General features: G+C 40.5%; 1 protein-coding gene across 1 annotated transcript in view; it reads left to right on the top strand.

Moving 5' to 3' along the window:
- FTO (FTO alpha-ketoglutarate dependent dioxygenase) overlaps positions 1-26,988 on the top strand; it is a 422,003-nt gene that overhangs the window by 121,902 nt on the left and 273,113 nt on the right. Inside the window, exons 3-4 of the mRNA XM_043898487.1 lie at positions 6,065-6,692; positions 24,524-24,667. Of these exons, the coding sequence (XP_043754422.1) occupies positions 6,065-6,692; positions 24,524-24,667 (772 nt within the window). The remainder of the gene's footprint in view (positions 1-6,064; positions 6,693-24,523; positions 24,668-26,988) is intronic.

A 26,988-nucleotide genomic window follows, 5' to 3' on the forward strand; every position in this document is an offset into this window, starting at 1 on the left:
AAACTAACTTCAATTAAAAAATTAACTTTCCAAATACTTACTAAACTCTTAATATATACATAGAGTCTTTTATAGATCTTAAGGAATGTATTATGTGACCTGATAACTGCTAATATTATAATTACATATCTGTACACTCCTTGGAAAAACTTTAATGGGATTAAATAACAACCAAAAATTCGAACATATTTGAAAATCTGCCAACAGGTGTTCCAAATTATTGTGTGATATCTGATGTTCTACTTGTACCTGTCCAAAATGGAAAGGGGACTTATTTGTTTGATGGAGTGAATTAATATTAAATTATTTAATGTTCATTTCTTTTCCAAAATTTTTCTAATGTTCATTTCTTGAATTAAAATATTTAATGTTCATTTCTTTACCCACTGTTGTCTTTAAAGAAAAATTTAACAAGCACTTCGTGGTACTTTTATATGTCAAGCACTCATCTAATTATGTCATAAATAATAAGAGAGGGTATTTAAATTTAGGTTTGGACACGTTTTCTCCTGCATTTTTGGAGATAATGATAAAATTAGTTAGTTATTGTTATTTGTATTCCTTGTGGTAAAATCAAAATTTCCTAGAGCATTGAGCAACATGCCAAGTAAGATTTAGACAGTACCAGAAGATATCTTGAAATATTTTGAAAATTTAGAGTCATCAAAAAGAACCTCTTGGCACAGACAAGAGGTGTCGTATTATTTGAAATTAAGAATTAGCTATTTGAAATTAAGAATTTTCAAATGTGACATCTTTTCTGATTTAAGAAGTATTCTGCATTTATTTCTGAAAATTTGAAAATTATACAGATGTCTAAAGAAAAAAAATTACATCCAAGTGCATTGCTCAGAGATATCTACCAGAAAATTTTGGCTCTGTTTTTTTCCAAATCTTCTTTTCTGTAGTTACACGTATACTATTTTTCTTTGTATGAAACTATGACTCTATTGTCTAAATATCTTGTTACTAATTTCTCATACAGAAGTAATTTGTTACTTAACGTTTTTCATAAACCATATTTTAAAAATCCTTCTAAAATGTTTTGCTTACAGAGGAGCCTGGTGGGCTATAGTCCATGGGGTTGCAAAGAGTCGGATAAGACTTAGCAACTGAACAAAAACAACAGCAATTCTGGAATAGGCCGGAAAGAGAAGCAGATTTGCATTCAGATAACATTCTAAATTTGATAACAGGCAGATGAGTGAGTTTCAGGGCAGTTTGCAGAGATGAAGGAGGGGCAGTTCAATGAAAATCCGAAATGAATCACTAGTTCAGAATGTGCGCAGATCCCTGGAGCTGATTGCCAAACGGTTCTCCACCCCTCCCCCATCCCCCGACTGCAGAATTACACTTCTGGGCCCTCTCATCCTGGATGAAACACGTGATTGTTTCTGTCCGGTGATAAAAGCCAGCGGTCACTTCTAGCCTGGAGTGCCAGACCCTGCCAAACCTTCTTTTTCCTTTTGGCACAATAACCATCTGGGGGCTGCTTGGGTCCCTGAGTTACTGCTTTACTGGACAGTGATTCTCTGCCAGCCCACAAATAATATGTAAAATGATCAATATCATCGGGTGAAGCCACTAAGATTTGAGCATTTTCTGTCACTAGAGCGTTATCTACTCTGCCTGATCAGGAAGGCAAGACATAGTAGAAGGGGTGCAATAAGTTTGAGGAAGCCCAAAGAAGGGAGATGAATTACTCAAGTCTAAATGTGGGGAAATGACTAGGAAAGCGCAGTAGGACTGCCCTGCTTCTCAGAGTGCCTGTGTTAGACGTGTGATTACAGAGTGACAGACAGCAGGTTAGGTGGCATCGCTGTGCACCGCCATTGAGACTGCCAGGATCCATCTAGGAGTTCTGGTTTCTGTACCTCGTTTATCCCAGTAGAACAACAGACACAGAGATATACTTTCTGTTTATACAGCCCATGAGGAGTGCGGCATAACCCAGTAAACAAGAGACAGAACATTCTGGAGCCATGAGCAGTAACCCTAATTTTACTGCTAAACTGGCTACTCTCTGAGCAGGTCCCGGAGGCCTCAGTATACTGGAAGCACATTTAGCTAGCAGCAGTGATTAAAAGGAAGTTTCTCCGTACTTTCTTAACAATTCCAGTGTTCTTTAAATAATCCTTAGTATAAAACATTAAAGGAAAGGAAGATCGTTCCCAAGAACTTGGTTTTGAAACACACTCCCACTGGGACTGAGGGAGGAAGAAGCCTGGAAATAATACACACTCATACATACACTCTCGCTGCTATTGTTCAATGCAGACTGGGCCTAGAGACTAATGAAGTTATATGTAACCCAGGGGAATTATAACTCTAAAGACCTGGGAAATTCACATGACCAAATGAGGATCACATATAAATACCTTAACATTAAATTCAACACTAAAAATATAACAATAATAATGACATGGGAAAGTATTGAAACAATTTTTTTTTCACTGTTAACTCATGTTCCTCTTGCCTTGGATCACATGTGCTTCTTTTTCTTTGGCTTCAAGAGCCCAGGACTTCAGTACTTCCCCTTCAAGGCAGTCTCTTTCCCCCAACTCCGTACCTGGCAGATCCTTCTCATATTCCAGGTATCTTATTCAAATAAACCTTCTCTGAGTTTCCATCCTCCATTAGATATCCCCCTGCTCAAGACACTCAGTGACTTTGCTCCTGTAGTTAGTCACCCTCTCTGCTGTACCATCCTCTTCTTCCCCTCTCATTCCCATGAGTACGCTGACAAACTCTCGTGTACCCTTTTCTCTTCCATTGTCAAAGTCGTCCCTTGGTCTAGCATTCCCCTGCATCAAGTCCGTTTTTCTCTTCCCTATCATAGCAAAACCACGCCAATAGACAAATCCCATCTCTACCACCTCTTCTTTCATCCCCAGCTGACTTCCATCAGGCTCTTGTCCCCCTCACTTGTCCCCCTCACAGGTTGAAATGACCCTGGTTGCTGTCATCAGTGATTTTCATGCTGCTCAGCCTAGTGGATAATTTTCTCCCCATCTCACTTGGTCTCTTAGGGGAAGCTGACATAGTTGGCGCGTCCATCTTTCTTGAAATACTCCTCTCTTCTTGGCTTCTGCATTCTTCCTCTCCTGATTTTCCACCTCAAAGTTCTCCTTTGCTGAGCCTTCGTCTGTGCCTCGGGAAGTGGCTTCGGGCTTCCTTCTGTGTTTTTGCTGTTCCCCTAGGAGACCTCGGTCATTCCCAGGTCTTTAAAAATCAGCTGTGTGGTGTGCTGACCGCTCCCACCGTGAGTTCCCTGGCCACACTCTCTCCTCTGCGATCCTGATGTATGTCTGCAGTTGCCTCCTTATTTCCACCTGAAGATTTTGTTGCCATCTTCATGGCTATAGTGTCCTCATTCCTTCCTGTCCTTCTTCCTGTTTTGCTTTACCCCAGTCTTTCTTATTTAGAAAGAAATAGTAAATTGGTACTTGCCTGGGGGTCCAGTGGCTAAGACTCCTCACTTCCAATGCAGGGAGCCCAGATTCAGCCCCTGGTCAGGGAACTAGATCCCACATGCCACAACTAAGAGTTCGCATGCCACAACTAAAGATCTCGACCTTGTTCAGCCATATAAATATTTGAAAAAACAAACAAAAACCCCAGAAGATTGTTTGTTCAGTTATTAAGTCCAGAAGTCTGGAAAAGTCATCTGCTGCTTCTTTCCTTTCTTCGTTCCTCACAGCTAGTTCATACTGTTTCCATTTGATCTGCCTACAAAATACATATTTTACCTGTTCATTTATCTCTGTGTCTAATTCAGACTCATTATCATTTTACTCCTGGATGGTTGTAATACCAACAGAGTTTTCCACTTTGACATTTGCCTCTTTCCAATCCATGCCCAATATTTTAATTAAGAATGATTTTTATGAAATGTAAATCATCCATATAACACAGGGAGCTCTGCCTGCTGCTCTCTGGCGACCTAGATTGATGGGATGAGGGTCTGGTGGGAGGGAGATCCAAGAGGGAGAGGATATATGTATGTGTATAGCTGGTTCACTTCATTATATAGCAGAAACTAACACGACATTGTAAAGCAACTTTACCCCAAATTAAAAAAAAAACACAAAACATAAGCACAACGTAAATCAAATTAAAAATAAAACCACACACAATGTAAATCAAATTGTTCTTTGCCCTTTGACGTCCTCCAGTGCACTTAAGAGTGATATCTAGATTCTTACTTTGCCCCCCCAGGCTCTGGGTGACCCAGCTGTGCCTTCCTCTTCATCTTTAGTGCCAGTCACTCTGCCTTTGGCTCTTTTGCTTCGGTAAAACAGGTCTTATTTTTGTCTCTAGAATAGGCTGGTCTCCATCCTCAGCGCCTTTGTAGGTTTTGGTTCCTCTTCATGGAAGGTCTTTCTCTAGTTCATCACATGGCCGGTACCTTCTTTTCCTGGCTCAGTCTGTAGGCCAGCTCCAAGAGTGTCTTTTCTTCTCCAATGACAGATTTTCCACTGGCTTGTTTCTGTCCGGGTACTTAAGACAACTTGGAATACTTCATTTGTGTGATTTGGTATAATAAAAAGCTCTGTGAGGCCAGGAACCTTATTTCTGTGTAGTGTGTGGTAGATGCTCTATAGAGATACACTGAATGAAAAAAATGTATGGAAAAATAAATGGTCTTGCCCTGTTTATCATATAAATGATTACTGAATGAAGATGTAGAAGAAAACTTGTCAAAAATGGTAGGCAGTACAATACTGAAAAGGTGCCAGTCAGATGACACTTTCTGGGGGTAATGTGAGATCCTGGGCTTTGGTTTTAAAAAAACTCAATCTCACTGTGTAGAATCAGGGAGCTGATTGGCTGAAAAGTGAATGACGTCCTAAACCGCATCAGTAAATCCCTGTGTTTCCATGTTATGGGAGGACATTATCTTATAGTGCTCTCCTCTCGTGATACCAGTAGAATTATTACATCTTTCTAAATTGCAATGGCACGTCTCATCCATTCCTTGATCCAGTAGTTACTGAGTATGTCCTGGGCACTCGTATCAGAGTTGGAAACAAAACTCTCATGGCTCTTGTGTTCATGGGACTCAGTGTCTGACTCACAAAGAAAAGTTATTTCTCTTTCAGTGAAAGCACTGAAGCAGAAGCCAGGTTTTCATTTATTGAGAGGCTGTGCAGTCTTGTGGTTAAGAGCTCATGCTTCTGGAGCTTGATTCTGGAGCCTGTGGGTTTTAAATTCCAGCTCTCCTATTATCAGCCCTTGTGACTTTGGGCAAGTTTTTATTTATTTTATTTATAACTTTTTAATTTTGCTGTGCCACGTGGCATGTGGGATCTTAGTTCCCTGAGCAGGAATTGAACCCACGACCCCTGCATTGGAAGGGTGGAGTCTTAACCACTGGACCACCAGGGAAGTCCCCAAGTTTTTGGAATGTCTCTCTACCTCAGTATTCTCATCTATGACCTGGAGATAATATTAATAATAGTACCTCCACATAAAGTTGTAAGAAGTAAATGAGTTGGTATGTATAAATCATTTTGAGTAGTACACAACACTAGGTAAGCCCTTAAAAAAAGTAGGTGTTAAGCAGCAATTAATCAGATTGTGTTTTTTTGGAGGGCCAAAGGCTGGAAGACAGGTTGAGGGTGGGGAGAAATGGTCATAGAGGGAGCTTGGAAGACCGAAGACCAAATCATTATTATCATTGTATTTATGTTGTTGTTTAGTCACTCGGTCATGTCTGACTCTTTACAACCCCATGGACTGCAGCACGCCAGGCTTCCCTGTCCTTCACTATCTCCTGGAGTTTGCTCAAACTCATAAAATTTCGTTTATAATTGTCTGTAATGGGGCTTGGACCTAAAACTCTTGGGTGGAGAGTTGATGACTTTGTTTTATGTAGTTTTCTATTTTAGGCTAGAGAGATACGTGTTTAGAAATACCCCTGACAGTCTTTTTTATTCTCTTAAGGCTTACAAAGAAACACACTTTTGAAATAATAAAATTATTTATTTATTTATTTTTATTTATAAATTATTTATTTATAAAAAATCCATAAACACATGTTTCTGCTTTGCTTTTGTTCTAGTGGCAGCTGAAATATCCTAAACTCATTCTCCGAGAAGCTGCCAGCGTTCCTGAGTTGCTCCATAAAGAGGTTCAACAAGCCTTTCTCACGCTGCACGAGCGCGGCTGTTTATTTCGGGATCTGGTGAGGATCCAGGGCAAGGACTTGCTCACTCCAGTCTCTCGCATCCTCATCGGTAACCCCGGCTGCACCTACAAGTACCTGAACACCAGGCTCTTCACGGTACCCTGGCCCGTGAAAGGCTCTGATGCAAAGTACAACGAGGCCGAGATAGCTGCCGCCTGTCAAACCTTCCTCAAGCTCAACAGCTACCTGCAGGTAGAGACCATCCAGGCTTTGGAAGAGCTGGCTGCCAAGGAGAAGGCCAACATCGATGCCGTGCCAGTGTGCATAGGCCCCGATTTCCCCAGGGTTGGCATGGGGTCCTCCTTTGACGGGCACGATGAGATCGACATGAAGAACCGAGCAGCGTACAACGTCACTTTGTTGAATTTCATGGATCCCCAGAAAATGCCATACCTGAAAGAGGAGCCGTACTTCGGCATGGGGAAAATGGCCGTGAGCTGGCATCATGATGAGAACCTGGTGGACAGGTCAGCGGTGGCAGTGTACAGTTATAGCTGTGAAGGTACAGTCTGCTCCGTGGAGAAGCGGCCCCGAACGTCCCATGACCAGAGTCACACAGGCTCTGGGGATGTGATCGTCCATGCATGCATGTGTTTGTGTGTGTGTGTGTACGTAGATGTTGTGTGTCCTTCTAAGGTTTGCCGCGCCCATATAGCTACAGAATATGCTTCTTTCTCCTCCCTTTGTGCTATCTGGCTCATTGTTATCCTGTGCGCAGAATATTTTCTCTCGTAAGCACTGCCTGTCTTTGTCTTTCCCAAGCCCTTAGGGAGCCTCATCTTGGTTTCACACACCCAACTGCCTTTTTCTAAAGCTCAGAGTAGATCGTACAGTTGTTATAATTAACTTGCTGATAAAGGGCCAGGAAAACAAAAATCTGTCAAATCCTTCCAGGTTCCCACAGGTGTACATTTCCAGTCTTGCCAAAATGTTTTATTACAGTTGACATCACTGTCTTGAAGGGAGTGATCTGTCAACTGTGGACTTGTTCTTGGCTTCCTCCCGTTTTGACTACTGTCCTTCCTCGTCAGAAATAGCCGAGGTGGGTTTTATAAGCTGACAGACCTCTATTTTCAGGAATATCTCCAGCCCGCCCCGGACCCGCCCCCCGCCCTTCCATCAGTTCTGCAGTTTTAGACCTGAGAGGGTTTCTGTGGCCAGCCTTTTCTTACAGTTTCTGAAACCTGGTGTCCTTGGAGCAAAGATCGCAGGCTACCTTTTCTGTGGTCTGCACAAATTTTCCTTCTCTGATTGTTCAGGTTCTGTGTCTTGAAGGTCCCCAGTGTTTTTCAGAACAGGATTATAAAAAAGGTAGGTGGACAAATCAAGGACAGGGTGACCTTAACTGACTTCTTTGCCTGATCATTTGGCAAAGGAACATAAGATGTAGCGTTAGCTCTTTTGTTGATGGAGAGGGATGCCTGACATGTCCATGGGGTTGCAGAGAGTCGGACACAACTGGGTGACTGAAGAACAGCAGTTAGCTCTTTTGCCAGTTTCTCTTTCTTCTCATTCATTGAAAAATGCTTGGAAAACCAGAGTTCTAGATATACCATCCCGGAATCAACTGGAACTTTTAAGGGTCATTGTTTCCCGGAAGCTTGTTTTTTAATTGGATTTTATTGTTATTTGACTCTTATTTACTAAGACAACTGTTTTGGAAAAGGGATTTAAAAAAAAAAAACTGTCCTTGCTCTCTATCTTACCATTTCCCAGTCTCAAAAATTTCCTCTGGATAGCTAAAATGTTTTCCACCTTTACCTTCGGTCTTTGGCCAGGAACAAGGAACTAGTTTAGCAGTTAGAAATTTTACTAGTTTCACTGGCATCTCAAATAATGATGCTGACCCAGGAAAATTGCTTGCAGGAGATTTGATGCCGTCCTAATGGAAAGAACCGCGAACCTCTGATCTTTAATAAGGCCTTGCCAGGGATTTAAGAACTATCACATCCAAGAACTCTGATGTTAACGAACAATGGAGTTTGTTAGTTTCTTTCTTAAGGAGGCAACTCTCTGAAACCAAGGCAATGGTATGTGATAGCTCAAACAGCTACAAAGGTGTCTTTGTGCTCCTGCAGACTCTCAGCCTTTCTGTTTAATAGTCCTTTTGTACTCCCAGAGCGTAGGTGATCAAATAGTTTTTGAAACCTAGAATATCTTGTGGAGAGGAATGAAAATTTTAAATGACTAGTTTCTGTGGTTGGGAGTAGTTAAGATTGATAAAGTATACAAATAAATGTAAGTACATAAAGCTTCATCCTTGTGCTTATCACCTAGACGAGGGAACTGCAGAATGCAAATCTGTAGGGTCAGGGTAATTCTCTTGTGTTCTTAATCCCCAAAGTTCCCAGAACTCGATCTGATAATAGTAGCAATACTGGGAGCCCTCATTTATTGAGCACCTACTATGTTCCAGGAGCTGGTAGGGCATTTTACATTTATTAACTGATGTTATTTTTGCAACTCTGTGAATGAAGTACTACTGTTACCCTCATTTTACACATGAGGAAACTGAGGTACAGGAGGATGGTGAACTTTTCCATGGTTATACAGTTATGAATCAGCAGAGCTAGGGTTTGAACTCAGACAATCTGGCTTCAGAGTCCTGACAGCTAAGGCTAAATGCTTTGTGAGCGGGTATTTCCTACCCCTACAGTATAGCTGGGCTTCCCTGGTGGCTCAGTGGTAAAGAATTTGCCTGCCAATGCAGGAGATGCAAGAAACTTGGGTTCGATCCCATGTCTCTGACCCTAGGAAAGCTGAATCCGTTGAAGCATGGACATTTGTTCCCATAATTCTTAATTCTTTATTTCAAAGTGAGTAGCTTTATACTTCTTAGCTGTCTTTGAGATCAGGAAAAGCTAGGTTATAATTGCAGCTAGAAGTTTTAGAGCACTCATAATTTAAAAAAAAAAATTTTTTCCCCCCTTAGCCTCTCAGCATCCCTGTCTAAGGTCTCAAAGCTCATTTGATCTTGTTTATTTGAGTGTGTCATGCCATACCTGTGTTTGTTGTTTCTGAAGTCACTTCCACTGCTCAGTAAAACTTGTTTGATCTTATAAGTCACATTTTTTTAACCCCCATGCAATTATTTATTCAATTAACAGTACGAATCTACTGTTTGCCAAGCACTCTTCTAGAAACTGAGAATGTGACAGTGAACAAAAATTCTTGCCCTCGTGGAGCTATGTTTTAGCAAGGAGAGACAGGAAAGAAACAAATAAGCTTAAATATATTGCAAATGTAAGGCTTAGGCTTACAGTTTTAAATAGGAAAGTTAGCCTTCCTTCAGTTGGGTAACCTTGGAGCAAAGATTGGGAGGAGCATGTGAGTGAATTTTGAAGACTCAGAGATGGGACATGACTTTGGGATGTTTCAGAAGCAACAAGTATGGATGGAAGAGAGGCAGAGAAGAGGTAAAATGATAGAGGTGAAGACAGACTGGAAGACTAGGGGTGGGAGGTGGCAGAAGATAGGACCTTCTAACATTGCTACAGTATGTGCTAAGTTGCTCCATTGTGTCCGACTCTTTGTGAGTCCGTGGACTAGCCCTCCAGGCTCCTCTCTCCATGGGATTCTCTAGGCAAGAATACTGGAGTGAGTGGCCATGCCCTCCTCCAGGGGATCTTCCCAACCTAGGGATCAAACCCGGGTCTCTTATATCTCCTGAATTGGCAGACAGGTTCTTTACCACTAACATCACTTGGGAAGCCTAGTATTGTACAGTGAAAAGTGAAAATGAAGTTGCTCAGTCATGTCTGACTCTTTGTAACCCCATGGACTGTACCCTACCAGGTTCTTCCATCCATGGGATTTTCCAGGCAAGAATACTGGAATGGGTTGCCAGTAGACCCCCCTTATCCACAGGGGAAGCCTTCCAAGACCCTCTGTGGGTTCCTGAAACCATGGATAGTACTGAACCCTATGTGGACTGCGTTTTCTCCTATGCATCCATACCTATGATGAAGCTGAATTTATAAATTAGGCACAGTAAGAGATTAGCAACTATAACTAATAATAAAATATGACAATTATACCATAATAAAAGTTCTGGTTTCTCTCATAAAGTATCATATTGTACAGATTTAGTACCTTGCCTGCCTTAACTAACCACTTATCACTCATTGTCACTGTAACTTTTGCAGTTTGAGGTGCAACAGCAAAACCAGCTTAAATTTCTTTTTCCTTCTTTACGACTTCACAGATAGAAGATTTGTTCTCACCATAGATGTTAGAAACATTGGCATACAACTCTTTTTCTTTCCATACCAAGTTGAGAACATTCACCTTTTCACTTAAAGGAAGCACTTTACAACTTCTCTGTGGCCTATTGGGATTGCCAGCATCACTGTTCTTATGCTTTGGGATCATTGCTAAGTATAGTAAGGGAATGCAAGCACTGGATCCAGTAATGCAAGCTTACTGGAATGCAGGCACTGCAGTACCATGACAATTGACCTGATAACCAGAGGGCTACTAACCAGGCTACCCTGGACAAAGGGGTGAGTTACTTTCCAGGCAGGACAGAGCAGGATGTCATCGTGCTGCTCAGAACGGCATGCAACTTAAAAACTTATGAATTGTTGATCCCCTTAACTTTCCATTTAATATTTTCAAGATTGCTGTTGACTGTAGGTAACTGAAACCACAGAAAGCGAAACAGCAGATAAGGAGAGGCTATTGTATTAATAATAACAATCCTGGGCTTGTCCTTGGAGTGAGATGGGGAGCCACTGCAGCTGGAGTAGAAGGGAGGCAGGACTGGAAGCAGGGGAGCTGCAAGAGGCCATTGGGTAGTCCAGACTAGAGACGGTGGATCAGGTTAGAAGAGGCAGAGGTGATGAGACATGGCTGTATCGAGTCCCATATCTTTTCACCAGGAAAGACTGGCAATGCTGTCAGAGAAGAAGTCCAGCAGCAACATCTCCCAATTGTCCAGAGAAGGCTAGGGATGTCTGTAGTGGTCCAGTGGCTAAGATTCCATGCTCTGAATGCAGGGGCAGTGGGTTTGGCCCCTGGTCAGGAAACTAGATCCCACACGTCACAACTGAAGATCCTACATACTGCAACAAAGATGGGAGATCCCAAGTACTGCAGTTAAGACAGTGCTAATTTGCTTCAGTTGTGTCCTTTGACTCTTTGCAAACCCATGGACTGCAGCCCTCCAGGCTCCTATGTCCATGGGATTCTCCAGAAAAGAATACTGGAGTGGGTTGCCATGCCCTCCTCCAGGGGATCTTTCTGACCCAAGGATGGAACCCTGGGTCATCTCTTACGTCTCCTGCATTGGCAGGTGAGTTCTCTACCACTGACGCCACCTGAAAAGCAATTAAAATCTGATACAGCCAAATAAATACATAAATAAATATTTTTTAAAAAGAGAAGGCTAGCCCAATAAGAATGCCTGGACTTTCCCCTTTCTCTCCATAGCTTTATTGGAGTGTCATTTACATACAATAACTGCACATATTTGAATTCTGCAGTTTCAGAAGTAGGATGTGAAGTTTGAGGTGGTTCATTGGCACAGAACAGCCCAGATGTCCCATCTGGTGATTTCTCATCAACATAATCTGCTCTACTTTGTTGGAGTTTCAGATTCCTGAGTCCCATGTCCATCTCTCTCCTGATTAGTTTCTTTATTTTAGTGAAGCGTATCCTCTAGTGATTTCTTAAGAAAGGATATTTAGAAAGCACATTTTTGAGACCTTGAATGTCTCCATTTATCTTTATTCTGCATTGACATGTATAGATACTTCACATATGGAAACCTTGATGGAAAATAATTTTCCTTCAGAATTTTGAGGATGTCGTATGTACCAGTGTCTTTTTATCTTTCAGCGTTCATGTTGAGAGCTCTGATTTTTTTTCTTTATCCCTTATGCGATAAAGATTTTTTGATTGGGTTTTCCCCTAATATTTTATAAGTTCACAGTGATTTTTTTTCATCGATCATACTGGCATTTGATGGGTCCTTTCAATCTGGAAGGAAACTCATGTCCTTCAATGTGCGATATTTTCTTGAATCACTTTGTTAATTATTTCTTCCTCTCCAGCTTTCTTTTCTCTCTAGAATCCATATGGTTTGGTACTCAAACTGGCTGTCTCCTCTAATTTTCTTACTTATTCTCTTGTTTTTTAATCTATTTGTTTTTAATCTTTTTTAATCTGAGAGTGTAATCCACTCTCAGAAGTTTTCTTACCTTTATCTTCCAGATGGTAACCACTATCTAAACTTCTAAGGCCATATATTAGTTTTATACACATTTGAATGAGAATCATAAGCTCTTTGAGGGAATGGTTTGTGTCTTGATCCTTCTTTGTATGTGCATATAATGCAAATCAATATTTTTTTTTGCCCCAAATTAGTAGGTATCTCTTGTCCTTGAGTAGTTCATGCTATTTAACTACATTGTGGCCATTGTCCAATAACTCTTTGATTTCTGCAGCTGCAACCTCGGTTTAATACTAAGATTCTTTAGATTGCACATAGCAGATGCTTGGCCTAAACAGGTTGATTTAAGACAATATGAAATTGTTTTATTTAATATTAAGACCTGTCTCACTGGCTTCAGGTGCCCCTTGTTTCAACAGTAATAGTGTGGCCAGCTTCAGACTCCTTCCCCTTCATATTTTGGCTCTTTTTGAGCTGTAGCTTTTTCTCTTGAGGGAGGTAAACTTCTTGTGGCCCCCAAGTGCCTGCCTCAAGCTTTTGTGGCTACTCTCTTTATTGCTGAGGAGCTTTGAGAAGGAGAGAAACGGTGCCTTGGACATGTATTTTGAACCCTGGATAAAGCTTTGTCCTAGGGACTTCTCTGGTGATCCAGTGGTTAAGAATCCACCCAGAGGAATCGGGTGGAGAGGGAGGTGGGAGGGGGGGTTGGGATGGGGAATACGTGTAAATCTATGGCTGATTCATATCAATGTATGACAAAACCCACTGAAATGTTGTGAAGTAATTAGCCTCCAACTAATAAAAAAAGAAAAAAAAGAAAAAAGAGGAAAAAAAAAAAAAAAGAATCCACCTTCCAATGCAGGGGATGTGGCTTCTATCCCTGGTCAGGGAACTAAGATTTCACACGCTGCAGGACAACTTAGCCTGTGCACCACAGCTAGAGAAGCCTGTGTGCCGCAATGAAGACCCAGTGTAGCCAAAAATGGTTAAAAATAAAACAAAGCAAAACAAATTACTTAAATAAAAAGCTTTGCCTGAAGATAGGTGAACAAATAATTATTCTTTTTTGATTAATCCAGTTTGATTCTGGTCTTCTATGCTGTTTACAGTCTTCCCTGGTGGTTCAGTAGTAAAGAACCCACCTGTCAATGCCGGAGATGTGGGTTTGATCCCTGTGTAGGAAAAATCCCCTGGAGAAGGATATGGCAACCCACTCCAGTATTCTTGCCTGGGAAATCCCATGGACGGAAGGGCCTGGCAAGCTACAGTTCGTGGGGTCACAAAAGAGTCAGACTCGACTTAGTGACTAAACAACAGCAATAATATTGTTTACAACATCCAGGTTTTCTCTAAGGCTCTGTGACTCTGTACTTTGCTGAGGTTGCCCACAGAATTGCAACCTTTGTTGTCTGAAGCTCTGGTTCAAGGAAGTTTATTTGAGAAGTATCTTGACTTCTCTCCTCATTTCGTGTGTGTGTGTGTGTGTGTGTGTGTGTGTGTGTGTGTGTGTGTACGCAGTCACTCAGTTGTGTCCCACTCTTTGTGACCCCATGGACTGTAGCCTGCCAGGCTTCTCTGTCCCTGGAATTTTCCAGGCAAGAATACTGAAATGGGTTGCTGCTTCTTCCTCCAGGGGATCTTCCTGACCCAGGGATCAAACCTGCGTCTCCAGCATTGGCATATGGGTTCTTTACCACTGAGTCACCAGGGAAGCCTCTCATTTCATATTTTATTTTAAATAATGTCATGGTCTTAGAGCTTTAGCCAAGAACCCCCAGAGCAATTTTTCTCTCCTCTTCTCACTTTCACTTTATTCCACCATGTCCATGAAACATGATATAATGAGGTTATCCTATGATGTGAATATTTATATCTTAAAAAAAATTTTTTTTCCAAATGCTTAATCTGAAAGCTGACAGAGCCAGACATCCTGCTGAAAGGCTTCAGATTTTTTCGGTAAAGAGTTTTCAATATTTCCCATGAAATCCTAGAAAACTTATAATTAATTTCATAATTCATCTGTGTCAGGGGACTACATTTGTCCCTGAATTGCTGCTTTCGAGACATGTTAGAACAGCTTCTTGTCATGGATTTTGAGCTGAGACTGATGAGGGTTTTTTTTTCTTTCAAACTTCTGAATTCTCTATTTCTTCAGACCATTCCTTGCTCAGTGGCTAAGGAGTGTGCTCTGGGTCAGCAGCCGGCTTGACTGATTATTCTTCACAGCCAATCATGGAATGCATTTTTAAATGGTAGAGTTCTTCCAGGAAATCTCTTTCTTGGCCAACCCTTCTTTACAAGGAACAGAGACCTTCAGGTTGTTATTGTTGTTTAGTTGCTAAGTCGTGTCCGACTCTTTGCAACCCCAGGGACTGCAGCATGCCAGACTTCCCTGTCCTTCATTATCTCCCAGAGTTTGCTCAAACTCATGTCCATTGAATCAGTGATGCCATCCAACCATCTCACCCTTCATCATCCCCTTCTCCTCCTGCCCTCAATCATTTGCAGCATCAGGGTCTTTTCCAATGAGTCGGGTATTCACATCAGGTGGCCAAAGAATACCAAAAGGAGCTTCAGCTTCAGCATCAGTCCTTCCAATGAATATTCAGGGTTGTTTTCCTTTAGGATTGACTTGTTTGGTCTTACAGTACAAGGGGTTCTCAAGAGTCTTCTACAATACCACAGTTCAAAAACATCAATTCTTCAGTCAGTCTTCTTTATGGTCCAACTCTTGCATCCATACATGACTACTGGAAAAACCATAGCTTTGACTATATGGATCTTTGTTGGCAAAGTGATGTCTCTGCTTTTTAATACACTGTCTAGGTTTGTCATAGCTTTTCTTCCAAGGAGTAAAACATCTTTTACTTTCTTCAGGAATATTTCTCAAGTGTTCTCTGGCTTATGCCATTTGCCATTATTTTAGAAACCTGTCCAGAAATATTATCCAAAGACAACACTTAGAAGCATCTTCCTTCCAGAGGGATCATTCTGGGAAGCAGATCTGACCTATGGAAAAGTTACCATCAGTGTCTGCCACTGCCCTCAGCATAAGTCTAGATTGCTTACGTGGTTCACAAAACCTGCCATGTCTCCTTGGGCCTTTCCCCACCTCTCCAGCCTTTTCACGTGCTAATCCATGTCATTCAAGTAACAGTCCTTTGCTGTTTTTGTTGTTTAGTTGCTAAGTCATGTCTGACTCTTTGCAACCCTATGGACTGTAGACCTCCAGGCTCCTCTGTCCTTGGAATTCTCCAGGCAAGAGTACTGGAGTGGTAGCCATTCCCATCTCCAGGGGATCTTCCTGACCCAGGGATCAAACCTGAGTCTCCTGCTTGGCAGGCAGATTCTTTACCATTAAGCCACCTGGGAAGTCTGTAACACTCTTAACAACTCGGAATCAATTATGTTTCTAAACCCCCATCTACCATATCCCTTCTAGAGTGTGTCTTCCCAGCCTCATACCTTTCCCCTTTCCCCTTTTGTGTTTCTCCATTTTGAAAAATGATTCCTTGTCCCAGGCACTGGGATGTCATAGATCAGTGCTGGATGGAAAATATCCTTAGACTTGCCTACCAGCTGAGCCTCTGCAACTTCTGGGTTTCTCCTGCCTCAAGATTTGTGACATGGACAGGACGGGATCTGCTATGTAAGCCCCTCTAGGTATGGAGTTAAGGAAGCAGAGGAAATTGTTGTCTGGGCCAGAGTCTTAGAAATTTTAGCACTTGGCTAAGGCAACATGCGCGTGTGTGCGTACATGCTCAGTTGTGTCTGACTCTTTGTGACCCCGTGGGCTGTGGCCTGCCAGGCTCCTCTGTCCATGGGATTCTCCAAGCAAGAATACTGGCGTAGTTTGCCGTTTCCTTCTCCAGGGAATCCTCTCGACCCAGGGAATGTACCCACGTCTTCTATGTTGGCAGACAGGAGAAGCCCCAGCTAAGGCAATAAGAAATAGGAAATAGATCTATTTTTTTAATGTGTGGTGATGAGAAATATATATATATATATATGTACATCAGCAAAATTATTGACAAAGAATATTGATGGTATTATGCTTCAAATGGGCTTCCCTGGTGGCTCAGAGGTTAAAGCGTCTGCCTGCAATTCGGGAGACCTGAGTTCGATCCCTGGGTCAGGAAGATCCCCTGGAGAAGGAAATGGCAACCCACTCCAGTATTCTTGCCTGGAGAATCCCATGGACGGAGGAGCCTGGTGGGCTACATTAGTCCATGGGGTCTCAAAGAGTCGGACACAACTGAGTGACTTCACTTTCACTTTTCACTTTATGCTTTAAATGTGGTAGAAAATTTCAAGTGATATATTTTACTTGATTAGAACTGTCATCTCTTTTTTCATGCTCAGGCTTCTGTATTTGTTGTCTGTATAACAGTGGTTTGCATACAGCTCTGAGAATGCACACAAAATATTTGATGGCATTTATCTTTTATTAAATGGAATTAATTTTTTCTCAAAAACTAGTTAGCTATTTTCCCCCTTTGTTTCTTAAAGCCTTTACTTTTAAGACGTGACAGAAAAGTCTTCCAGGTACACATAGACAAGTAACACTTGATTGCAGTTGAAAATTAATTGGTTAACCTGGGGGTCGGAGTTTTGGACATTTTAAACTTGACAGTTAAACTTCACATTCTTTGGCGTTTTGTCACATCTTTCACTTCTTGAGTCGTTTGGTTAGTGGGAGCTGGGAACACACTGAACACCCTGAGACACATAAAACCCTTTCAGTGTTGCTGAAGTTCAAAGGCAAGTAGGAGCCAATTGCCTCTGCTTGTTTCCAAAATAACATAGGGAAACAGTAATCAGTTGCAGTTGCTATAAATAATTACAAGTTGATTTTATTGAGAAAGTGGGCAACACTGTATTTATGCAATAAAAAATTTATCAGACATACATCTTCCCTCCTCCCTTCCCAGCCCATGGAGGAAACAAACCTTCAACAAAACATTATTTTAATGAGCACATTTCAAAGGTGCTGGATTTATGGGAGACATCAGGCAACACTGATTGCAATTACTGTCTCTCTTTGTCGTTCAGGACTTTATTGGTGCCATATTGAGAAGAGTGTGAGGATGAAAGTTAGAGGGGAAAGTAGGCAACCAGCCTGTTAGCCTGTAAACATCCATACTCGGTGGCATCAAAAACCTCCTTAAAATGGTTGTCTTTGTAGTTTAAAAATCATTTCTTTTTCAAGTTAAGTTGTTGATTTGACCAGAGATGGATGTACAAAAAACCTTCTTAAAATGTCTCTATTCTTTTTCTTGGGCTTCCCACATGGCTCAGTGGTAAAAATATCCACCTGTTAAGCAGGAAATGTGGTTTCAATCCCTGGATCTTGAAGATCCCTCAGAGAAGGAAATGGCAACCCACTCCAGATTTCTTGTCTGGGAAATCTCATGGACAGAGGATCCTGGCAGGCTATAGTCCATGGGATTGCAAAAGAGTTAGACATGACTTAGCAACTAAACAACAATTCTTTTTCTTGGGCTACAAGCTACAGCCATTATCATTGGGACCCTCTAGAATGAAGCAGCCTGAAGACTTGTAGTGTAAAAGATAATAAATACTGATTTTTCTTATCAATATTCTTCTGTTAAATCAATCTGCTTATCAATTTACTTATCAATTTTTACTCAATTTACTCAAATAAAGTAAATAATTGCTTTATTATGTTGTATGTTGGTACTGGTCGTGTGGATTAGTAGGTATTAGTCACATTACATCATTTTTTTTAATTTAATTTTTTTTCTACTTTTCTTTTTTTTTTTTACATTTTGGCCACACCACGTGGCATGTGGGGTCTTAGCTCCCTGACCAGGGATTGAACCCACACCGTCTGTAGTGGAAGCTGAATCCTAACTGCTGGGCTGCTAGGGAAGTCTTACATCATGATTATTGTATTCAGCCTCAGCTTCCTCACTAATATGTGCTGTGCACATCTCTATCAAATCACAGATATCAAGACTATAGAGCAGGGGTTGGCAAACATTTTTCTGTATAAAGGACCAGATAATAAAGATTTTAAACTTCAGAGGCCTCTGGTCTGTATCTTAGCTACTCAACCATGTTGTTATGTGTGAAATCAGCTGTGGCTAGTATGTCAATGAGTGGGCCTGACTATTCTTGTTAAACTTCACAGATGCAGGTGATAGGACTGATTTGCCTATGGGCTAGAGTGGGGTTCATGGACTTGCATGCCTCTCGGGGGCCAGGCAGGTATCTAATGCAGTCACGTGGCTGATGGCACGGCCACTAGTGCCTTGTCTGAAAGATACGGCTACTTCTTACTGATGGCCACTTGTGACTGGCTCAATGAGACCTGAGTTTGTAATTCGAGAGTAGCTGGAGCAACTTCCTGGTGGTCCAGTGGCTAAGACTCTGAGCTCCCAATGCATGGGGCCCAGGTTCGATCCCTGCAACTAAGACTGGGCACAGTCACATAAATGAATAAATCTGTGTTAAAAAAAAAAAAAAAGAATAAGCTTCAGAGTCAGACAGACCTAATTTGAATTCTACTTACTAGCAGTGTGAACCTAGGCAAGTTATTTTTTTTAAAGAGTAGCTGGATTGGTATTTTTATGCAAAGCACTTTTATCAGTAGGCAGCTAATTTAGATTCAATCAGAAAATGTTGTGCAGGTCAGGCTATATACCTTTGAGAACTCTTTTCTGGTCTATAGGATCTAAATTAGAAGTGCTGATATTTTCAGGTATAATTATGTATAATGTATAATGAAGAACTTCCTGTCACACTTTGACCACCTGATGAGAAGAGTCAACTCATTGGAAAAGACCCTGATGTTGGGAAAGACTGAAGGCAAATGGAGAAGAGGGTGGCAGAAGACGAGATGGTTAGATAGCATTGCTGACTCAATGGACATGTATTTGAGCAAGCTTCAGGAGATAGCAAAGGATAGGGAAGCCTGGTGTGCTGCAGCCCATAAGGTTGCAAAGAGTTAGACAAGACTTGGCAACTGAACACCACCACCAACAAGAACTTGGTGAGTGTTATTAGACATGGGCAGCACATATCTAATTCAGGTGCTGCCAACTACCCATTCTAGTGCTGTGACAGACATCAATAATCAATCATACCACTCTATCCTGCTGAGCCTACAGTGATTCACCACCAGACCTCAAAAAAGCTACAGCCAGTAAATTCACTGTGTCCTTTGTATCTCAGCTAGTAAAGAATCTGCCTGCAATTCAGGAGACCCCTGTTCTATTCCTGGGTGGGAAGATACGCTGGAGAAGGGATAGGCTACCCACTCCAGTATTCTTGGGCTTCCCTGGTGGCTCAGACGGTAAAGAATCTGCCTGCCATGTGGGAGATGTGGGTTTGATCCCTGGGTTGGGAAGATCCCCTAGTGAAGGGAACAGCTACCCACTCCAGTGTTCTAGCCTGGAGAATTCCATGGACTATACAGTTCATGGAGTTGCAGAGTTAGACACGACTGAATGACTTTCACTTTCTTCTGATATGTAAGGTATTTGTCAACCCTGTTCCAGAGGATTCTCTTTAAAATGTTTTTTTGGATTAACCCAGAAAATGGCATTGGACTTTTTAACTCTGTGATTTTAAAGAATCTAGCCAGAAATTGCTCTTAACTACAGAGTACTTGAGAAAATATATATCAGAAATAGCAACAGATAGGACAGAAGGTAAAGTCCTGTTCCTATGGCAGTATCACATTTTAGATTCAGACTTGGGGAATTGAAGAATACCCACAGTTGGATGTGTCCTTAAAAACGTTAGTAGCATTCCTTCTTTGGAGACACCTGAACTTGTGTTTCTGGTATGTCTTTTTTTTCACCATACCTGTGTGAAATAATGGGAATGAATAGTTATAAAGGGGAAGTTCTTTTTTCCTTTCTCTTTCTGTCTGTGATGCCGGTTTACAGTTACTAGATAGAGTGTAAAATGTTCAGAATTTAAGGACTCTATATGTGAATACGTGCCATCTGGGATGCAGGTAACTTTTGGATTGTGTCTGTGACATGCTGTATGTGATGCTGGCTAAGTAAAACGTGTTTTATTGTCCATTTTGATTGCATAAAATTTACATCTTTTGTATTCTGCCCTCTGTGAGTCTAAACCATACTTGTCTTTCAAGTTTGATCATCTCTAAGAATTTTGTTCTGCTTGTTCTAACCCGCATTGAACCTGTCCTCTAGATTTCTTGAATGTTGAGAACTGTGCTAATTCAGCAGTGTCATGCTTTATTATGTTATTTGACTTAATTTGCATTTGTTATTCCCCCCACCCTCTGCCATAATCAACATTTTCTTTTCCTGGCATCTTGCACAATAAGGACCATGAATGGTGTGACCTGAGAGGGCATATTGTGTTTAAGTAGGCAATTTAGAACAAATGTTCATTGGATGTTGTTTATATGCCAGTAGTTGTTTGGTTGCTAAGTCATATCCGATTCTTTGCAACCCCATGGGCTGCAGCACACAGGCTTCCCTGTCCTTCAGTATCTACTGGAGTTAGCTCAAAGTCATGGCCATTGGGTCGGTGATGCTATCTAGCCATCTCATCCTCTGTCCCCCCCTTCTCCTTTTGCCTTCAATCTTTCCCAGCATCAGGATCTTTTCCAGTGAGTTGGCTCTTCACATCAGTTGGCCAGAGTATTCAGCTTCGGCATCAGTCCTTCCAATGTGAAGTTCTAAATATGGTTGAAACAGAAAAATGGACCCTGTATTTGAAGACCAGAGTCTAGTGGATTAAAGTCTAGTGGAGTTTAAAATGTTCCATTTCTAGTAATCAGTGATGCACATTCACAACTCCACTGAAAGTAAAGCTCCACTGGGCATAGATCTTTGTTTCATTTACTGATATACCTCACGTGCCCAGGGCAGTGCGTCTTATATTGTAACTGCTCAATAAATATTTCTTAGGTGAACTTTTACATGTTTTTATGTAGGTGTGGGACATTAATGTAGGTGAATCATAGGGTGTGCCTTCTACTTCCTTGACATGTCTCTCCTACTGTTTACTCCAGCCATGTAATTCTCTTTCCAGAAAAATCAGTCTTGAGTTTTCTTAACAGAAATATTATTAATATTTGTACATATACACATATATATGTGTATGTGTTGTTTTTTTATACAAATTATAGCCTATTCCTTTCTTTCTCTTAAAAATATAGCAGATAGTTTTCTATCATTGCATGCCCATATTATTTTTAGTGGCTATATAGTATTTTATTGCCTGAACATTTCATATTTTATTAAACCAGAAGGTTATTGATGGATGTTGAAGTTATTCTGATCTTTTGCTTTTATGAACAGTGCTCTAGTAAATATCCTCCCTCAATTTGCAACCTCTGCAAGTAGGAATTTTAGTATACATTTCTAAAAGTGGTATTGTGGAATTCCTGCAAGTTCAAAGGTTTTATACATTTGTAATTTTGACAGGTATTGCAGATAATCTTCCACAGAGAATATGAATGTGCCATTTTGCTTCACTCTTACTAACATTATATTTTATCAAGGTGCTTATTTTTTTCTGATCTAATAGGTGAAAAATATCTATTATGGCTTTGTTTTGTGTGTAAAACATATAAAAAAATCTTTTTTATATGTTTACAAACTCCATTTTATGTCTTCTGTCTTTATAACTTTTGCCCATTTTTCTATTTGATTATTGATATTTATCTTTCTGATGTGTAAAAGTTCTATATATGGTTAAAAAATATTCACTGGCCAAGCTTGCTTGTTTATGTTTCTGTGTTAATTATAGAGTCAGCTTGTCTAGGGACCAAACCTAGTGAACTAAACATCAATCCTGTTGGTATTTTTATTGTGTTTGTGTCAAATTTATGGATGACTTAGGGAGAACTGGCATTTCCATAATGTTTCACCTTATTTCTTAAGAACATAATATGTCTTTGCATTTGTTTAAGTGAATCATTATGATGATAAAGGACACTGTCTTAACTTTTTCTATTAAGTTTCTGATGTTTTCCTATTAAAATATGTTGGCTTTGAGATAAATCTATATTGTATCATGTTAAGGAACTAGTCACCTATTGCTGTCTTACTGAGGTTTTTATCATGAAAGGATATATTTTATCAATTATTTCTGTGTATCTGGTGACTCATGTATTTTTTGTTTGTTTTCATCTATGAACATGATGAATTTTAAGTATCATTGCTGTTGTTCAGTCACTAAGTTGTGTCCAACTCTTTGCGACCCCGTGGACTGCAGCACGCCAGGCCTCCCTGTCCTTCAGTATCTTCTGGAGTTTGCTCAAACTCATGTCCACTGAGTCAGTGATGCTGTCTAACCATCTCATCCTCTGCCACCCTCTTCTCCTTTTGCCTTCAATCTTTTCCAGCTTTAGGGTGTTTCCCAGTGTGTTGGCTCTTCCATCAGGTGGCCAAAGCATTGGATTTCAGCTTCAGCATCAGTCCTTCCAATGAATATTCAGGGTTGATTTCTTTTAGGATTAACTGGTTTGATCTCCCTGCTGTCCGAGGGACTCTCAAGAACTTTCTCCAGCACCACTGTTCAAAAGCATCAGTTTTTCAGTGCTCAGCTTTCTCTAGCATCCACCTCTCACATCTGTACATGACTGTTGGAAAAACCATAACTTTGACTAGATGGACCTTTTTCAGCAAAGTGATGTCTCTGCTTTGTAAAATGTTGTCTATATTTGTCATAGTTTTCGTTCCAAGGAGGAAGCGTCTTTAATTTCATGGCTGCAGTCACTGTCCGTGGTGATTTTGGAGCCCAAGAAAATAAAATCTGTCACTGCTTCTACTTTTTACCTTCTATTTGCCATGAAGGAATGGGACCAGATGCTTGACTTTAGTTTTTTGAATGTTGAGTTTTAAGCCAACTTTTTCATTCTCATCTTTCACCCTTAAGAGGCTCTTTAGTTCCTCTTCACTTTCTGCCATTGGCGTAGTATCATCTGCATGTCTGAGGTTGTTAATATTTCTCCCAGCAATAGATTTTTGCATATTGAACTATCCTTGTACTCCTGGAAGAAGTTCTACTTCGTTATGTTATTCTTTTAATATGCTGCTGGATTTTGATTCTTTTTCCTTATATAGATCTTCCTCAACTTTCAGTGGGATTATCTCACAATAAACCCATTTTAAGTTGAAAATAACATAAGTCAAAACTGCATTTAATACACATAATCAACCAAACATCATTGTTTACCCTGGCCTGCCTTAAACCTACTTGGAACACTTACATTAGTCTGCAGTTGAGTAGAATCACCTAACACAAAGTATATTGTAATAAAGTGCTGAGTATCTCATGTAATTTATTGAATATTGTACTGAAAGTGGAAATTAGAGTGGTTTATATGCATACTGAATAGTTATCAGTGTGTTGGTTCTCCACACTCCTGATCACGAGGCTGACTTGGAGTGGCCGCTGCCTAGCATTACAACAGTACTTTTCTGCATACTGCTAGCCCCTGATGGGACCAAAATTCAGCATCAGAGTATGGTTACAACTCTATGCATATTGCTTTCACACCATTGTAAAGTTGAAAAATCATTAAGTTGAGCCATAGTTAAGTTGGGGACTGTCTATACTATTAATATATTTAGAAATTATGCATTGATTTTGGATGTGAGACTGGTGTGTGTGTGTGTGTGTGAGTGTTGGATTGAATACATGTTCTTGTCTTTATTAAAAGAATCTGGACACTTCTTTTGTGCTCTTGAACAATTTACAATTTATTAAAATTACACACTTCTTAACTGTTCGATAGAATTTTCCTTTGCAACTCTCTAGACCTGTGTTCTTTGACAACTTCTTCTATACCTTCTGTGGCTTTTTAAGCCGTTCTACCTCTTCTGGGGTCAATTTTGTTCATTCATGTTTTCCTGAAAACCTATGCAGATTTTCTGATTTAGTTTCATGAACCTGAACAAAATAATCATCTTTAATTTTCTTTGATATCTGTGGTTATTTCCTTACCACTTTCAGATTTTTTTATCAAAAAAATAAATGACATGTTAAAATATTTTAGAGAATGTGTTTTTTTTTTTTTAAATGGTGCAAGTAGAATATATAGTCACTTATCCATATTTTCTTAAAACTTCAGTTATTCTTAAGGTGACTGTGAAACTCAGAACTTTAGATGAAAGATCTCTGACAACTCTCTTCTCTTTTGACAGGCCCTGAAGAGGAAAGTGAGGATGACCCTCAACTTGAAGGCAGAGATCCTGATATTTGGCACGTTGGTTTTAAGATCTCGTGGGACATAGAGACACCTGGTTTGGCGATACCCCTTCACCAAGGAGACTGCTATTTTATGCTTGGTAATGCAAGGATCAAAGCTATACTGATGCTCTAGTGTCTTAAGTTTTCGATTATTGGGTACATATTTTGCATATGTCTTTTGAAGTAAACTTTGTAAGTTTTTCATATGATAATGAAGTGTCTACATGTAACTTGATCGTTTTTTTTTTTTTCTTTTTAAGATACTGCTAATTTTAAAAGTTGCTTTTCTTTTCATTCTAAGTGTTGATGGCATTCTCCAAAGTCCTAACCAGGTTTCAAAATTTTTTTCATCAGGGCTACTAAATCATCTCAATCACCTTATTAATGTGAAGTTTTAAAAAATATGGCCCTGTCTCTGAAGGTTTTTAGTGAAAGTTTTTTCTAGTTTTAAATTTAGTTTCCTCTCCGGAACAGCTGACCTGACAACACAGCCTCTTCCTCTACTCCCTCCCACTGAGTTCCCCTCATTTCCCTCACTTAGTTCTCTGGGAAACAATATTTCAGCTATGGTCAGCCTCACTGAAGCTAGGAAGTTTGGGGAGCTTCATTTTTTGTTTCTTAGCTCTAAGGTTTTGTGGTTTTTTTTGGTTTATTTTTAGACTGCTTTCTGATGCACAGCATGCAAACAGTATCCTTTTTTTTCCTTACAGAGCCTCTCAGGGTTCATTTTGTCCTTGGCTCTCACTCCTAATTATTTTGGGGTTAATCTCACTCTTACCTGCCTAGGGGGATCTACTCATGTGTTTGGTTTTAGAGCCAGGAACATCAAGGCTCAAACCCAGTATTTATAATATTATAAAGAATTATCTCCCAATAATAGAGTGTCTGTAGAGGGTCCTGTGTGTGCTTCCTAAGTTTCTGTAGGAGATATTGGAAATGGATAACACTTGGTCCTTGCTTTCTAGGAATTATGAGTTTGGGGTAGCCATTCAGTCATGACCTCACTAAGTGTTTTCCAAATTTCATTCATTCGCACACTAGCTTCAAGTTTCTTGCCACATTCCTGTGCTACCCATACTATTATTGTTGTTGTTGTTTGGTCGCTAAGTCTAGTCTGACTCTTTGAGACCCCATGGACTGCAGTATGCCAGGCTTCCCAGTCCTTCACTGTTTCCTGGGGTTTGCTCAGATTCCTGTCCATTGAGTTGGTGATGCTATCCAACCATCTCATCCTCTGTCGTCCCCTTCTCCTTTTGCCTTCAATCTTTCCCAGCATCAGGGTCTTTTCCAGTGAGTTGACTGTTCCCATCAAGGGGCCAAGTATTGGAGCTTCAGCTTTAGCATCAATCAGGGTTGATTTCCTTTAGGATTGACTGATTTGATCTCCTTGCAGTCCATGGGACTCTCAAGAGTCTTCTCTAGCACCACATTATTACCTATGTAATATTTCTCTCTAGATAATCTCTTTTTTGTCTTGAATGGAAATGAGTTTATTTTAGGTGATTTTATATCTGAAATGGAAAACCAGTATCACTTGACATAATTAGAAGAATTGTATAGAGTGAAAATGAAGTTGTCTTAAGTATCTGGTGCTCTTGTTTTCTGAAGACCCTGAGACTCAGGCCTGTTCTGTCTTCAGTCACTATTAGGGAGAGGTGTTAACCCAATCATGGTACCAGTTTTGGGCTTTCTCCTTTGTGTCAGCGGGAAGATTGGAAGATCATGATGCAGGGAATTACTTTCTCACAGTGCGATTCAATAGTAAATTCTTAAATTCTTTTCACGGAGGAGTCCTGCTTTTGTTGCACACTATTCTTTTGTTGTCGTTCAGTCATTAGGTCGTGTCCAACTCTCTGCGACCCCAGGGACTGTAGCCTGCCAGGCTCCTCTCCTCCACTGTCACCTGGAGTTTGCTCAAATTCATGTCCATTGAGTTGGTGATGCTGTCTAACCATCTCATCCTCTGATCTAAGTAAGCTCCAAATCTCTTGCCTTCGATTTGCATGTTGCTTTCCAGTTTACACATCAGTTTCACATAAGCCGTCTCAGTCAGTCTCCAGACAGCCTTGCTAGGGAGATGGTGCAGGATGTCAATCTGTTTTTAAGTAATTTGCCCAAGGTCACTCAGTTCGTGTGAAGCAGGACAGAGGGCTGTATGTGGTTGCATGTTTCTTATTTGGTGCTTTTCTTGCTCTCAAAGGGACCATTTAGATTTGATCCCAATTCATTGAAGATCTCTAGGTGGGAATGCTTTTAGGGGTAAGGTCATCTCTTCATCTACCCCGCTCCTGCTTGTCTCAGGATTTGAGTTTCTATTCTCAAGTCTTTGCCCCATCGTTGAGCATCATTTATAGGTAAAACAGACTATTATTTCATTTTTTAATATAGCACCCAGATGTGGATATTTACCGTGAGTATA

The sequence above is a fragment of the Cervus elaphus genome, chromosome 4, assembly GCF_910594005.1.
Source record: "Cervus elaphus chromosome 4, mCerEla1.1, whole genome shotgun sequence".
NCBI classification, from domain to species: domain Eukaryota; kingdom Metazoa; phylum Chordata; class Mammalia; order Artiodactyla; family Cervidae; genus Cervus; species Cervus elaphus.